This window comes from Alosa sapidissima, chromosome 1, assembly GCF_018492685.1.
Source record: "Alosa sapidissima isolate fAloSap1 chromosome 1, fAloSap1.pri, whole genome shotgun sequence".
Taxonomy (NCBI): domain Eukaryota; kingdom Metazoa; phylum Chordata; class Actinopteri; order Clupeiformes; family Clupeidae; genus Alosa; species Alosa sapidissima.
Window position 1 is genome coordinate 6,633,673 of NC_055957.1, and position 16,498 is coordinate 6,650,170.

Consider the following 16,498-nt stretch of genomic DNA (forward strand, 5'->3'; position numbering starts at 1 on the left):
GGTAATTTTAGAGCAGATGTAAATTTACAATAAAAGTATACATTATTTTGTTCTACAGGTTTAAGAAAGCAAAATGTCTATTTGTTAACAGTGTGATGTAGGCTACATCCTACTAAACTATGCATAAACATTTAGATTGCATCTTTTGGAGAAAGAAAAACACGGATACTCACATAAGATCTTGATAGGCTGTGTTGCTGGTGGATGTCTGTGATCCTTAGCAGGCCCTGTGATTGGTGCAGGTCCCTCACAAGGCTGCCTTCCTGGAGGATATCCGTGATCCTCAGCAGGCCCTGTGTCTGGTGCAGGTCACTCGGAAGGCTGCATGGCTGGCAGATGTGACCGGTGCTGTTCTTTGGGAAGGCTGCGTTGCTGGTGGATGTCCGTGATCCGCAGCAAGACTGGTGCAGGTCACTCAGAAGGCTGCATGGCTGGCGGATGTCTGTGTCTGGTGCAAATCACTCAGAAGGCTGCGTTGCTGGCGGATGTATGTGATCTTCAACAGGCCCTGTGTCTGGTGCAGGTCACTCAAAGAGTGCGTTGCTGGCAGATGTCCATGATCAGCAACAGGACCAGTGCAGGTCACTCGAAGAGTGCGTTGCTGGCTGGTGTCCATGATCCGCAGCAGGCTCTGTGACTGGTGCAGTTCATTGGGAAGGCTATGTTGCTGGTGGATGTCCGTGATCAGCAGCAGGACCGGTGCAGGTCACTCGGAAGGCTGCATGGCTGGCAGATGTCCGTGATCCGCAGCAGGCTCTGTGACTGGTGAAGTTCATTGGGAAGGCTATGTTGCTGGTGGATGTCCGTGATCCTCAGCAGGACTGGTGCAGGTCACTCGGAAGGCTGCGTTACTGGCAGATGTCTGTGATCCGCAGCAGGACTGGTGCAGGTCACTCGGAAGGCTGTGAGGCTGGTGGATGTCCGTGATCCCCAGCATGCCCTGTGTCTGGTGCAGGTCACTCGAAAGGCTACGTTGCTGGGCCTTGGCCAACATTTTCTGTATGGTCATTTGACAGCAGATGTACATTTACAATAAAAGTCTACATGATATTGTTACACAGGTAAAATAAACCAACATGTCTTTTTCTTAAAGTTTACATCCTGTCAAATGTGCATGAATCAGAATTAGGATGCCTGTCTTTGAAAAAATGTACAATTAAATATAATGGGTACTCACATAATGTTAATATGTCAGAAGATCATGACAGCATTTCCGACTCCAAACCTCTGTAGTGCTTGGTTCAGTTTTGTCTTACAAAGTAAAACTTCTTGCAGTCCAAATTCAGTCCATTGTTTTGTGGTGGTACAGATCCAGCAGTGAAATTTAGCAATATGTTAGTAAACAGATTCCATATGCCATTATTCATAGAACATAAGTAACTTTTCTGATATAATATCAATAAATCTTCCTTCTTTTTCCTTCTTTGTAATTATTCATGCCAAAACATACTTCACAATAATTGATAATAATATAACAAAACAAAACAAAATAAGAATAGTTTGTTCAATGTATCAACAAGTAAAGTATCATGTTACACACCATCTAAATTAGTCCTTGGTATGATAACAAAACACTTAAAGTACAGTCGCAGCTAAAACAAATCAGTCCCACAAAAAAGAAGAGAACACAAAAGAACAGCCTAATACAAAATCAGGTCTGAAATGAAAAACAAACAACGCATTACACAGGCAGAAAAAATAAAACTTAAACCATTAAATATGTCTTATTTCAAGTAGTTGTACAGTAGTAATGGCTGAAAATTGTCCTGGGTTGATTAAGTAGCCAACTGAATTGTCCTCACCCAATCTAAAACTTAGAAACAAAAACAAACTTCCTTCTCTGAATTCTTCATGTCAAAACACAGCATTTTTACATAAACAAAATAATTATCTAAAGTCTGTCAATATATTGTAACACATTTGTAAATGAAATGACCAACTGATGCATATTTTAACTACTTTAACAATGCAATTTAGTTTTATTCACCATGTGTATTAGACCCTGTTTACAGAACTGCATACCAAGTGGACAGTGCTGAATATGTAAATGACTGCTAACATGTATTTTCATCACTCAGACAAAAATGGTAAGGTCTTTTCCTTCTACTATGTAAAGCGACCTTGGGTTTGAGAAAGGCGTTATATATAAAATAAACATATTATTATTATTATTATTAATCAGTTCAATTGGTATGAAAGATACACAGTGCTAAGATGCCACTTGTCAGTCTCGTAGACATAGAAATCACTGCTAAAAATGGCTGTGTAGTCCGACACAGGAATAATGGCTGTTGCTGCTGTTTTTTTTTATCCAAATGGTATTCTTCTGAATGTGTCCTCTGAATTTCCCCCTTTACACATCACCTGTCTCCAGTTAGCGTGTTTACTCACATGCTTGTCTCAGCAGACTGCATTGCTGTCCATGGCTTTCATGTCCTTCAACTGCCCTGGTGCTGGTGGCAACTCCACCAAACAGAATGTCCTTTGAGATTCTGCCCTTTTATAAGAAAAACTGGTGTTGCAGCGAGATGAGGCTGGGCCTCTGACCTGTGTCAGCTTAAAGGGAACAGAACTGATCCCACAGTAAATGACAGAGTTTGTATGTAATCAGCACTATCTCAAGTGATCTTGTACACAAGGTATCATCACTTTACTGTACCAAAGCATTTGTCAGTATGACACCAATAAGGGTGAAGCAGGAACACTTTTTGTGTCACACAACTGTATATGTTGAAAACTGTAGCATGACTGTCCACTTGGTATAATTCTATAATTCATAAAAATGTTGAACAAAAAAGTTCCCTGTATGGGGGCCATTTTCCAAAAGAAGTTGCACTTGGCTTGATTGGTTTTCTTAGTTTGTTTTCATCATTCTTACATAATCTCGGGACAATTCATTCATACATAATTTATTCTTTCACTTCATTGAAGATTTAAGATATTGTCCTTTAACTCAGTGTTGCAATAATAATACCAGTCTTCAACTGACTGTAATATATGACAAAAAAATAATGTGTAAAATAATATGCTTAATTTTATTTTACTGTTATCAATTTTATTTGTAGGCTAAAATTGAACAGCTGTGTTTGCTGTTATTGACTGTTATCGTCTTAACTGTAATTCACTGATAATGTTAAGGTTTTACTATGACGGTAAAGATAAAATCATTCCATTAGCTATATAGTGCTATGTCTGTCCATTAATTAAAACTTTAATTTGGACTCTTTTTAGCATTTAAATGCATTACGCATAACTTTGTGTAATGGTGGTGTAATGTAACCAAAATGAAATAATTTGACAAACATTAACAAGACATAGTCTAAAATGCTTTAGACAATTAAGGAATGGTCCGCTGACTTTAAAAAAATGTTAGTTGCCTATATAATAAATCAACTGTATAGCTCCCTGATATTTACATATTCATCTGTATATCTTTACCGTTATTTGCAACTTCTTTTGGAAAATGGCCCCCATACCCCTCCCATCCCTTGCAAGGACCGTCCAGTGTTATGCTCTCTCCTTGCCACCACCCACCCACCCAAACCCCACTTAGCGGACGGAATATGAAGTGAACTCATAATGACGTCATGTGTAACAGCCAGAATATAAATGCCTACCTATTCAAAGACAAATATCATTAATCACAGAAAACATTACAACAGTGAGATCAGTATCGCTTCATGAAAACTGTAGTATGTCTGCACAACTTCAACAACAACATCTTCTGTGCCTTTAATGTAGACATGATCTATTAATGTACCTTTTTCAGTTGTGGCTGCTTGCACATGTTGAGTGTATCCATGCCGTTCCAATAACTTGAGAATTGTAGACGATACAAAGATGTCCTCATTGAAGTCTCCCATGATGAGTTTCCTCCCAGGATGCTTTTCAAGTTCAAAGATGACCTGTAATAACTGTTCTCGAAACATGTCAATCTTATAAGAGCTGGGCCTGTACAACACAGCAGCAGTCAAATTTGCATGTGGTATTTCAAAATACAGACATTCCAAATTGCATCTTTCTGGAATTGACACCTGCACGTCAACGTTTTCTGAACAAAACAGACCAACTCCACCTCTTTGTTGTTGTTTCAGCGCTGCAAAGGCTGGCTCGGAGTCATTGTAACAGTTTCCTCTCGGATTGTGTTTGAAGACGTATCCTGGAAGTTGTGGCTCTTCATCAGTGTCTACATTGAGCCACGTCTCTGTTAAGCAAATACAGTCAGCATTCATGAGGGCTTTATGGGATTGAACATCCTGAATGTGAGCATTCAAACTCTGCACATTGTGAAGTGCTACTGTGCACACAGGGTTCATGTTGGATAAAACAGACATTCCAAAGTTAAACTCAGGCAAGCTTTTCATAGCTGAATCTACTTTGTTATCACAAAATATGGCAGATTCTTTGAAGTCCTCAATTATCAGCCCACCAAGAGTTCTCACGCGACTCAATGCAACGTATGCTTGCCCTGGAGCAAAGATCTTCTTGAGTGATACAACAGCCCTTTCAACAGTAAGCCCTTGACATTTGTGTACAGTTACTGACCAGGCCAGGCTAATCGGCAGTTGCCTTCGTACTCCACCATTATTAGCCACTTGTTCCTCTTGCACTTCCACTATCGTTGAACGTTCAGAAACCCTTTTTGCTTTTGACCTCTGGATCTTTCCTACATTAGGGTCTTCAAAGTCCACATGGATAGCTGCAGGCATGTCATCGTCTTGTTGACTTTGAATGATTTCCACGACTGTGCCACATGCTCCATTGACAAGGCCATCAGACACATCTATGTTTTTCTTCAACATGACCCTTGCTCCAACACCCAAGGAAACACATTTAGGCAAGCAAGAGTTGAAAACTTTTGTGTGAAAGCCAAATTTCCGTTCCATTCTTCCAGTTTTGGGATTTCGGACAAAGTCTTGAGCACGTATGCTGATTGCGTCTGGGCAGGTCTCTTGCAGTCTCTTCACGTTATATTCATCAACCTCTGCATTTGTAGCATACACATGAATGTCTGTAGATTCCTCACCAGTTTCACGCTGCCTCAGTGTGAGAACATCACAGTCGGTGAGAGGTTCGTTCTTTTTACGGACTCTGAGACGATTAAGCATTTCCGCAAATGCTGCATTTTCTTGTCTAACAACTTTAGTCAGTTCTGCAACCTCAAAGTTGTTGTCCCACAGGTTGGCTCCTTTGTTTTCAGCAAAAAGAGGCGTGCCTTTCACGGGCTTGAGTTGAAAAAAATCACCCACACAAATCAGGGAAACTTTGGCAAACAAGGAATAATCACCAGTCTGCTTAATTTGACGCAGTCTACCATGAATGTAGGCCAAAAGACGGTGGTCGACCATGGACACTTCATCAATGATCAGAATTTGCAAGCTGCCCATTTTGGTTCGCAAAGAATTGACTTTCTCATCACCTAGTGGTTGATATGGCAGTTTGACATTTGCACCAATGGAGAATGTATTGTGAATTGTTGCAGCACCAATGTTATATGCAGCCACTCCTGTAGGTGCTGTTAGAAGCACAGTGAGATCCTCAGGATTTTCAGCAATCTGTGACAACAGCCTGGTAGATTCGTAATGTATCGCTTTGATTAAATGGCTTTTCCCTGTTCCTGCTCCACCAGTAATGAATAATCGCAATGGTTCAGGATTTTGTCCAAACAGTTTCTGCAAACACCACTTACGAACAGCATAGAATATGGCAGACTGTTCTTCATTTAATGATCGCAATAAATGTAATGCATCTTGTCTGGGCATTGACACATGATTTGTTTCCAAAGTGCATGTAGTCTGTGGGTTTGCTGTCAGGTCAGGAATGAGTTTGTCATCATCATCACCTTCATCATCTACAACCTTTTTTTTCATCAGATTCAAACAACGAAGACGTTCCCTTTCTGTTTCAGGACATATCTGAGCCCAGGCATCTTCTAGATCAATTTTGTCTTCCAGCAACTGTTTAGCTCTATCAATCTCATCACTTTCTTTTTCAAATAAAGCTTTGTTGGTATCCACAATCGACTGCACTCTTTGAACATCAACACCACATTTCACTGCACCATTTTTATAGAAATCCTCATATGTATCAAACTGGGGCGGTTTGAGGTGACAGTCTTCATAGTAAGGCAAAAACAGTTGCAGCAATGAATGGAAGTACTTTTCGGGGTTTTTTGTGGGAGAAAATCTGGGATACCTCACGACAGCAGGTTCAGTTCGGGTCCTTCGTTTCACAAAGCCACAGTTGTTGTTGAGCTGTACAATGTCATGTGAATCTCTTTCAGCCGGAACCTGTGACTTTGGTAGAACTCTGTATTCAGAACAAAAACTGGCCAGGCATAAATCCTCAAATTGTGCATTCTGGGGTCTGCTCTTATACCTCTCAACCACATTGGTCATCCAAATGCTGCTTTCATCATTACACTGTTGGAATTGGGCTTTACTTTGGAGTAAATGCAGAGGTAAACTCATCCTAACAGGATTATCACCAACTGGAATGAACTGTACGTCGCGAGAGCATTCTTTCAAGTGCATGTGTGTTAATCGATAAACTGCCTCTTGGGCTGAAACTTCTCTGTTGTGTAGGTATACACTTCCAAGCTGTTTGAATGCTGCTTTTGCATCAAGGTTGCCATTCATTGACTCGTCTTGGGCACGTTGTAAGAGCAAACCCATTTCTTGTTCTGCTTTTGTGATGTACGACAGTATGTAGACCACAACTGAAAAGGCATCTGTGACATACTGGATATCCATATTGCCTTGCCAAGCACGGAGTAAGTCTTTGTTGTACTGGTTCACCCAAATGTCTCCAGGACTTCGTTTCAGGACAATGCTTTTCTTTTTGGAACATATGTTGTACGCCTTTTCAAACAAATCTTGATCTATCCCAAGAGACTCAAAAAATGCATCGGCTGTATCAAAATCCATGTCAGGCATGGTCAACGCAGTTTTAACATTCTTTATTATTGCACTCGCACTTGTATTGTCATCATTGCCATTCAAGTCCTCACAGTTACCGCCTCTTGTGATGAAAGTACAGCTTGATGGTGGCCGTGGGAAGTTGAACCTGCACACTGTGTTTTTCTTGCGGCAAGTCTTAGAGTGTCTTGTGCTGTGCCTCTGTACGCTGCTCACAACCTCATAAAGCTCTGCATCTGTTTCTGGTGGAATTTCACAGGTGATGTATGTATCTATGAACTGTGCCACTTCATCATCACTCTCTTTATCAATCTTGGGAGCATTTTCAACCCAAAAAAGACAGTGGACATGAGGAGAACCACGTTGTTGAAATTCAACACGATAAAAGTAGTCCTTTATTTTCCCTATGGGTTCTGCTGGCGACATGATTACATCACGGAGAAAGCAATGCCATCGGTGATCAAACATTCTTGCCGCTGTCACAGGGTTTTGGCGTATGAGTCCACATTTGTCAGACCAGTCAAGATCGTCAACAGACGTTTGTTTACCTTCTATTCTTAGAATAGAGTTCAGCATTTCAGGCCATCTCAAATCTGCAGAGCTAAAAGATGCAAAGAATGTGGGTATGGAGAGTTGTCTTATCATGGCAAATAAATCTTTCTGAACTGACATCCAGTATGGAGGTGTGCCACGAATTCCTCGTAAGAACTTGTATCCTTCGTCATTGCGCAATATTTTACCCAAGGAGTCTGAGTTCAACAACATGTCTGGTGATGCGTCTTTCAGAGGGGAGTTGCCGCCACCTTTGCGTAACGCCACTGATACACCAGATACAACTTGATGCACCTCTGATATGTATTGTGCGTAAAAAATGAAGTCTGTGTTCTGTGCAAAACGCCCATCTGCATTCAGAATGCGTGTATTCAGGTACCGAGACAGAGTTATTTTGGACTCTCTTTCATCATGGAATGTAGGTCCACCAGATGGAAACAAAACAGGGAAACATTTTGCCTCGTTGGTTTTATCGGACAGCAGCCTCACTGGACTGTTACCTTCACCTGGTGCCACATTAAGTATGTCCTGAAAATTCTGATCAATGATCTCTGAACCCAGATCGACAGGTTGTAATGATGTATCTGACAAAAGCCCATTCTGGTCTTTGATATAAGTCACATCTTCCTCTGCTTGCTCTTCAGGAACATTGTCATCATCACTGTTAGCAGGTGTTTCCTGTTTGGTGCTTTCCTCATGCTGGTCAGTGCCATTCAGAGAGTTTACCCATTCGTCATTCATAGTCACATCACCATACCATTTATTGTTTGCCATCAAATACCTCAGTGCATTTCTGACACGATCAGTGTGGACATACATGTACTCGTAATGACCTTTATATGTCAACTTGCGTTTCAGTTTCACTCTTATCATCTTGTCATCACATTCATTTCTTGGGAGTATATTTGTCACATTTGTGTTATTAACAGGAACAGAGACGCAAGGACCATGGCAAGCTCTCTGGCGGCCTCGAGGCAAACACAACAGCTTCATGAAGGGAATGTGACGTGCAATGAGATGTTGTTCCAAAGAGTTCAGACATTTAAGTTCCGGTGGAATATCATCCAAATGCATGTTGTTTGTGACACTCTCTTCGGGAAGTTTTCCTCCAAGTATTTTACGATGACATGTATGGCAAATCCATAATTTGCTTAATGGACTATCAGACAAATGACATTTCTGTTCACATTCATCATCACACACATGTAAATATTGCAATGTTATGCATCTATTAGCCAATGCAGCCACTTCTGCTCCTTTGCTTTCATAGTAATGTCTTTTACACTCAACCACCTGCTTCCTGAAGAGTAAACGATGACAGACTGAGCATACATATTCAGGACCACGGCTGACCTCCTGACGAAAATGATCAATAGCCAAATCAATGTCTCCCTGTTTCTTCTGCCATGTTGAATAATTTTCACAACCTTTTTTGATTTTGTTTACACGGATGTTTTCATTTTCTTGATACTTCCACTTATTATGCTCTTTAATTTTGTTCTGGAATCCAATGTTTTTCTTGTATTTTGTATGACTGTAGTCACGGACAAGATTCTGGAATGGCCCGTTTGTCTTATATTTGGCTTTGGAGTAATCACGCACATAAGTCTGAAAGCTCTTGTTTGTCTTATATTTGACACTAGAATACTCGCGTACCATTGCTTGGAAGGAAGCACTTTTCCTATATGTCATTTTAGAGTAGTCACGTAGCAATTCTTGATATTCAGGATCAGATGTATACTTATTCCGAACACGTGCACGCTTTCTCTCTCTGTAATCGCTGTCATTGTGATATCGCTGGCGATCTTTCTTTGCTTTCACATTTTCTGATTCATCGTTCAGCTTTCTTTTTCGTGTTGACCTCAACTTGTCATCAATCTTTACAGGCTGGCATATTCCTGCGCAACTTCTTGCATCTTTGTGTTGAACACATATTACAACCTCATAATGACTGCCAGTGTGATTTAAATAAATGCAATTCTCTCTACATGTCTGTGAGTCTGTAGGTCTGTGCATATTCCATCTTCCATCATTGAAAGTAAATATAGTTGTTTGCAATAAGTCAGCAGCAGCAAAAATATCAATCTCTTTTGCCCATGAACCACAGTAGTAGATTCTTGATTTACTCACATAATCCTGCACAGATGTGTATTCTTCCCTCAGATATGTTTCAAATTTGGCGCTGTTTCTCTGAAGGTGTTTCACGACAGCCCGTCTTATTTTCAAATGCTTGTCTTCATTGTGACAAATGCTAAAGGCTAGGCTACGGTAAAAGCAATTCCCATCAGGTTTTATGCTTTTTATCTTACAGGGAGATCCCATGTCATCGAGATCAATGGTTGCCATTAAGCTCAAATCAACATTTTCATGTTGAAGCTCTAAACGCGTGCACAGTGCATCTTGGTCTTGACGAGTTAAAGGTTTAAAAGCCTGTTTGTGAAATCTTATATCACTTATGACATAATTTGCTTGCACATCACACTGTAAAGGTTGAAAAGACTGTTCGTGCGCACCTGCATCAATAAGAATGACATCGTCTGTTGCAATGTTGTTTCGCTTAACACCCTTACTGGGAACTTGTCTCAAAACGTCACTGTACAGTGGTCTACTGTTTACATTAGAACAAGCATTTGTGTCTGGTATGGTCTGTGAACATTCTGTGCTACTTGTGAAATTAGCTGCAACTGTAGACGACCCACTTACAACTCGTTCACACACTTTAGGCTTACGCTTCACCACATCGCTGTAGAGTGGACAGCAACTTGCAGAGCTCGTTGAATCGTCCATCTGGGCGTTGGCATTAGTTATTACTGTGACTCCAGTTACCTCAAACCTTGGTGTGCTTATGCCAAAAGCTCGTGCAAAGTCGTAAACAAATGTGACCAGGGAGTGTATAGAGCTGAAGTATGCAACACAACTTGTCCTCTCACCTTTCTGGTTGACGTTTCTGTTAGCGTGTGAATCAACAAACGCAAACCTTGTTCCTGCATTCACTACAGCACATGTGTTAGCACAAATGGTCAACAAACAAGCATCATTACTAAACAGCGCACGCTGCAGTGCTACATCAAAAGGCATGGCAACATCACGTAAAGCATCGTCATAGTCATCAACCTGAATAAATCCAGTGTAAGAATCAGCAAAGTTTATTGAGAAATCACAATTCCACACTTCATATTGTCTAGGCAATTCAGACACAGCAATGTAACCCCTTCCTTGGTCTCTTATTTTACCCTGTGCACTCATTGACCTGTAAAGAACAGTTCCCTTAATCAAAACATCATCAAGATCTCCAGTTTCCCAGCTCCACACGTTCTTCATCTTGGACTTCAAAACAGCAGTCAAACTGATGGCACCACACTGCTTGTTGCGCACATTTCCAAACCGTGAATCGCCTTGATGAAAAGACCCCATCAGCACAGATCTCTCTGGGAAGTCAACAGATTCATTCAAAGAACAACAATCAGTAGCATTATTGTCATGGCACATATTCAGAGAGTTGGTAGAGTTTGTTTGAGAGTTGGTAGAGTTTGCTTGTATTGCGTCCGAAGACTGTAACTGGCATTGTAACTGGCATTGTAACTGGCATTGTAACTGGCAGTCCGAAGACTGTATAGCGTCCGAAGACTGTGTGTGGGCTTTTTTACGAGGACGCCCAACCTCGTCACAGGAGACCAAGTCAACCTGCGCCACCGGGGACCTCTTGCACGGCACCTGTAACACAGAAAACCCATCATAAGGTTACCAAGTCTAACATATCATACTTCTTTAATAATTTCATCATTAAAGCAACTAATATACTCATACTTTCAGAACAGTAATGTATATATATTTAGATCATAAATATTCAGCAACTTCTTAAAAGGAAATATGGCGAGTTTTCACATAGGTCTCCGTTTCTCATGGGTCACTGAGTACTGTTGGTATGAAACAAAGTCAAAACAATCAGTTTTTCCTAGTTCGAGTTGCTACAACCAGCAGCTACCGGTAAAAACAAACGTTTTCATTTTTTGTACCGACAATACTTGAGAAACGTAGATCTATGTAAGAACTCGCTGGATTTCTCCTTTAAATTAGACATGCAGCACATCCTTCATTAAAATCAAATACATTCAAAATGTAAGGGCATATTTCAAGCAAACATAAAAACTACTGTAAATAAGAATTGGGAGAAACATATCAAATGTGTCCAACATTACATGTTTCTTATTAAACACACAATCATAATACATCAGGACAGATAGTTAAGCTCAACAGCCTGACCTCAGTGGACCTCAAGTCAGCCTGTCTCTTCTTGGCCGCCCTGGACCGCTTGCTAGGAGGCGCCATCTGAAAAACACACAGAAAACACATCAGAAATCTCATACAGTTACACTGAAATATTTTTATCAGTTCTGTTGAACGCAGGCTTGTGCACAATTCCGAATTTTAGAATTGGCCTACATTCAATTAATGAATTGGAATTTGAATTGAATTGGCCCCACCCCACAGAATGTTGAATTTGAATTGGAATGACAGGAAGTGGAATTCAATTCATGGCAACACACAACAGGACAAATGTGTTGAATCTCACATACATTCAGTTTTGGGAAGGTTAGTTTGGAAATGTAATTGGTTACTGTTGTCAATTATAAGTTGTGTGTTTGTTGCGATCATATCTGACATATATTGTGAAACTTCATTGTTAAACACTACCCTTAAATTATGCATATGAATTTTAATTCTACTTCCTTTAATTCAAATTGTAATTCTACATCCTGTTGCACAAGCCTGGTCGAACAGGCAATAACAATGTACATATTTACATCATAAGGATATGATGTAAATATATCTAATATTTATCAATCAAAACGCTAACCTAAAAACAAACAAACAAAATAAAAATAAACATTCAGGTGTCAACCTATCCCACCTCAGTGCTGTTCCTGAACATGAACATTGAATAGTGGTGGCTCAGTAACACCATTTAGCTTACATCCTTAAACAGAACAGCGCCAAATTGATCAGAAATACTATCAATTTGTGCTACAGCATCTCTCCACAACCTACAATTTTGCTTCTTTGACTTCATGTGCAAGGGTAGCCCACACTGCATTCATCAAAAGGGGTGATATGTCACTTTATAGCTATTATTAATCTGCAAAACGAATTGACATCTGGAGGATTGTTACATACCACTAGGCACATACACACAAGTACCATGAAATGGAACCTGTTGCAAACATTTACAGCTACAGAGTTAGGCATGCACATTCTTGACCTAAAGTACAAGGCATATGAGACATAAATAAAACTAATGTATCTGTCAATGCAGCATAAAAGTTTCTAAATTTCCCTAGAAGTTGTACTGTTTATGTGATAGTATACAACATAAAAGCCCTGAAACTTTTAACACTTACCTTTAGTATGTCAAAAAGCAATCCAAAATCTGGAAAATATTTAATATATATATAGGTTATGAAAGATACAAACTTAGCATTTACAATGACAGATAATGTACTTTAAACTTACAAACGTGTGGTTTGGCTTGTAACCATTCTTAAAATCTACCAATGAATTCTTCCAATGTATACATAAACAGGCTTGAAACATTCAGTTAACATGAAAACTAGCAGAATTGTTAAATTGGTATAAAACTAGCAAATTAGCTACCTAAAAGACATGCAGGACCTGCCACATTCTGTATTGAGCCAGGATGAAATCTGTATACTATGCCTTCAACATTTACTGACAGCCTCATAACTCCTAGATATGTTTTATTATAAAACATGCATATTTTCATTGTAAACACACAAACTTCTTATCATACAGGACTGTATGACATTGCATTCAAGAGTATTAACACCAAAGTATACATCTAGTCCCATATCTAAACCCAAACGAGACACCTCATAATAGTCATGGCATTGGTGGTCAGAGAAAAAAACGTCATACATTTAATTAAACCATCAAAAATACAATAGGCCGTTCGACAACTGAATATAGCCTCCAGAAAACAATAATTTAGACCAGGTCGCGTGCAACGAAATTGCTTGTCGCCTTGTGTGACCTTTTGCAATAGCAGCTACGCCAGTTCAAGAGTCTTTTAGCCATAACTTACCCTCGTAGCAATATATTTAGCCGCCAGAAACATTCCCCCCTCGCGTTTGAATGCTTGCTGCCAAACCACACCAATTTAACCTAGGTTACATCACCTGTTTAAGATTAATTAAATAACTGTATTTCTTAAGAATTACACATGCTTGCCTGCCTTCGCAAGCGGTCTTGCTGAGCCAACATCCAACATCAACTCATCTTAGCTCGCTAACGTTATGTTCTCCTGTTAGCTGCAAACACTGCTAGGAGTCTGCCTCTGATTTTCAATAGCAAGTAAACAACGTGAACTTGCATTCCTAACGGAGATGACTCAAAAACAACCAACTTCACAGTAATGTACCACGTTTTCTAACACACTGCTATTCAAGAAGCAGATGTGAGTTCAATTACAATACAAGGTTAATTGCTATCCAACAGCGCTAGCCTACAGCATGGCTGAAGCATCGTCCCAGTAATAATAACCTTTGACTGTATTCGACTATACAACGTTGTTCATGAGATAACAGCCAGTTCTCAAGACACTGCCTGCTTCAATCTGATTAACATTTTTGATTTATTAACGTTACAAATTCACATTTACACAACCGCTACCTTTCCTGCCTGCCCTGTAGAGTTTATCGTTCATAGTGTGACACGAACACGTTAACAAATGTAACAAAGGTGGCTATCTAGAGGCACATCAGCTAAACATATTTTAATATTTTCGTGAGTTTATTCTGTTATAAATACCTCAAAACCAAATATACCGACATATCAATTAATTTTCACGAGACATTACACACACGTCTTACCTTCAGCCAGCAATCACCGAAAAGGAAGAAGGTTCGTGATCACGGGCGAACTATTCGATGTTAATCGTCATAATAAAAGTCCCTAAACTTTTTCAACTTAATTTGCCATCCCCTGATATCAAAATATTCAAAAGATAACCAAATGTACCATCCACACAGTGGATGAAATGAAATTGTAACATTCAATGTTTTTTTTTACTCCTTTTTTTGGTTCTTTTTTTTTTGGTAATGAAATCAGTTTGTAGCCGTTTCATTAAAACCCCAAAGAGCAATTGAATATCGGAGCGTCTGACAATAGCCGATTTGATTTAGTAATGAAATTACTAAAAATGAACATTTCAGTTACCAGCTAAATGAAAGCACCAGATTTTACATTAGACTTCTATTCTTTAGCCTACGCAAACAAAAAAAAAGAAACACATTTTCCAAGTGCTTTTTCACCCTGTATTTTTCTCTTTTGCCCATTAAAAGGCAGGCTGTTAAAACAAGTCAGTTTACAACCCCGAAGGCTATCACTTCTGTGTCACTGGTCACGTTCAAACACGCAGTCAGGGTTGATATTAGCCTATGCTTCATGAAACTTACTTCAATAAGGCAAGGGTGACCTAAGTTTATCAGTTCTATTGAGGCTATAGTTATCGAGATCGCAATCACCACAAAAGCGGGCCAGGTCTAGCCTACTTCAAGACAATATTAGACTAAAAGCACAACCAGACTACAACCACAGCAATAAAGCCTAAGGATATAAAAAGCTATTCAATTTCTGCCTAGAAGCCATCACCCAAACTATCCCCTCCCCAATTCCATCAACCCCAAAACAAGACATGATTGAGAAAAGATCGAAAGAAATCGTAAACTTTATTTTAAACAACCAAATGCAAGCAAGAATTTTTTAACAAAGTCAAGGCAAACGGAAAAATAATCAAAACACCACAACATAACACATCAACACCCGTAACAGCCAATAGAAATTGGTGGCGAAGCCGCCAAACAGGAAGTGAGCTCATCTCAGCAACCCTGCCATGTATCATAACCAAACTTACTACATGGATTCATGACCCCATTAGGAGGACGCTCAAAAACTTTGGTGACCTTTGACCTGTAGGGGGTGCTGCAATTAGCAATATTGCATTTTGATCTGTAGTTGCTGATGTGTTTTATCAATCTTTTATTTTTTGATGTGAAACTCATGACAACATGTTACATCCAGTTAATTCTAATGCGTGCGTGCAAGGGCAGGGCAGGGCAGGACGGGGTGGGACGGGCTGGGGTGATTAAGTGGGGGGGGGGGCTGGCTGGCGGAGGCGGTGGCAATAACTCAGCCCTGTTTCAGCCCTACAAAATCAGCTGTTTTGATGTGACACTTGTTGCAAGTGTTGCTCGCGGGTGTCTGCCGAGTTCTATCTTGTCGCCGTGGCTACTCCGGCCCATACTGCTTGGCCCCCTCATTGCTGCTTGCAGCTATATTTATTATTATTATTCCGCCATTGAAGTCAATGGCAGCCCATAGAACCGTCTGGTGAAAAGTTGTGAAATTTGGCACACTGATTAGGGATAGTCCCATAATTAATTTCACCAAGTTTCATACCGGCACCTTGAGCGCTCTAGCGCCACCAACAGGCCAAAGTTGGACTTGCGTTCACGCACGTAACTTCTGACCTGTTGACCCGATTGTCAAAAATGAGGTATCGTTGGAATCCTTGGACCAAGCCGAGTTCAACGCACCCTATGACGTCATTTTCCGCCATGATGGATTTTCCGCCATATTGGATTTTAGTGAAAGTGAAACTAAAACTTCACAGGTCACAAATTTTGTCCGATCGTCACCAAACTTGACATACATGCTCTTCAGACCAAGCCGCACAAAAGTTATTCTTTTTCGTCTTCGGAACTAAAACCGTTCGCGCGTAACAGCCAATCGAAATTTGCGGCGAAGCCGCCAAACAGGAAGTGAGCTCATATCTCAGCAACCCATTGATCTATCATAACCAAACTAAGTCCATGGACTCAGGACCCAATCAGGGGGACACTCAAGAAATTTGGTGACCTTTGACCTCTAGGGGGCGCTGTAATTAAGAAACATGCCTTTTGGCCTGTAGCAGCAGTTGTGCTTAGAATTAAAACCCATTAGTGGTGTCTGGT

At 40.2% G+C, this 16,498-nt stretch overlaps 1 protein-coding gene across 1 annotated transcript; it reads right to left on the reverse strand.

Moving 5' to 3' along the window:
* Positions 1-3,603: 3,603 nt before the first annotated feature.
* Positions 3,604-12,897, reverse strand: LOC121720177. The gene is made up of 5 exons (XM_042106111.1): positions 12,869-12,897; positions 11,733-11,798; positions 10,536-11,183; positions 4,546-8,825; positions 3,604-4,204 (listed from the first exon to the last, which is right to left on the reverse strand). Coding segments are annotated over exons 2-5 (4,995 nt in total). The 5' UTR covers positions 12,869-12,897; the 3' UTR covers positions 3,604-4,203.
* Positions 12,898-16,498: the final 3,601 nt, after the last annotated feature.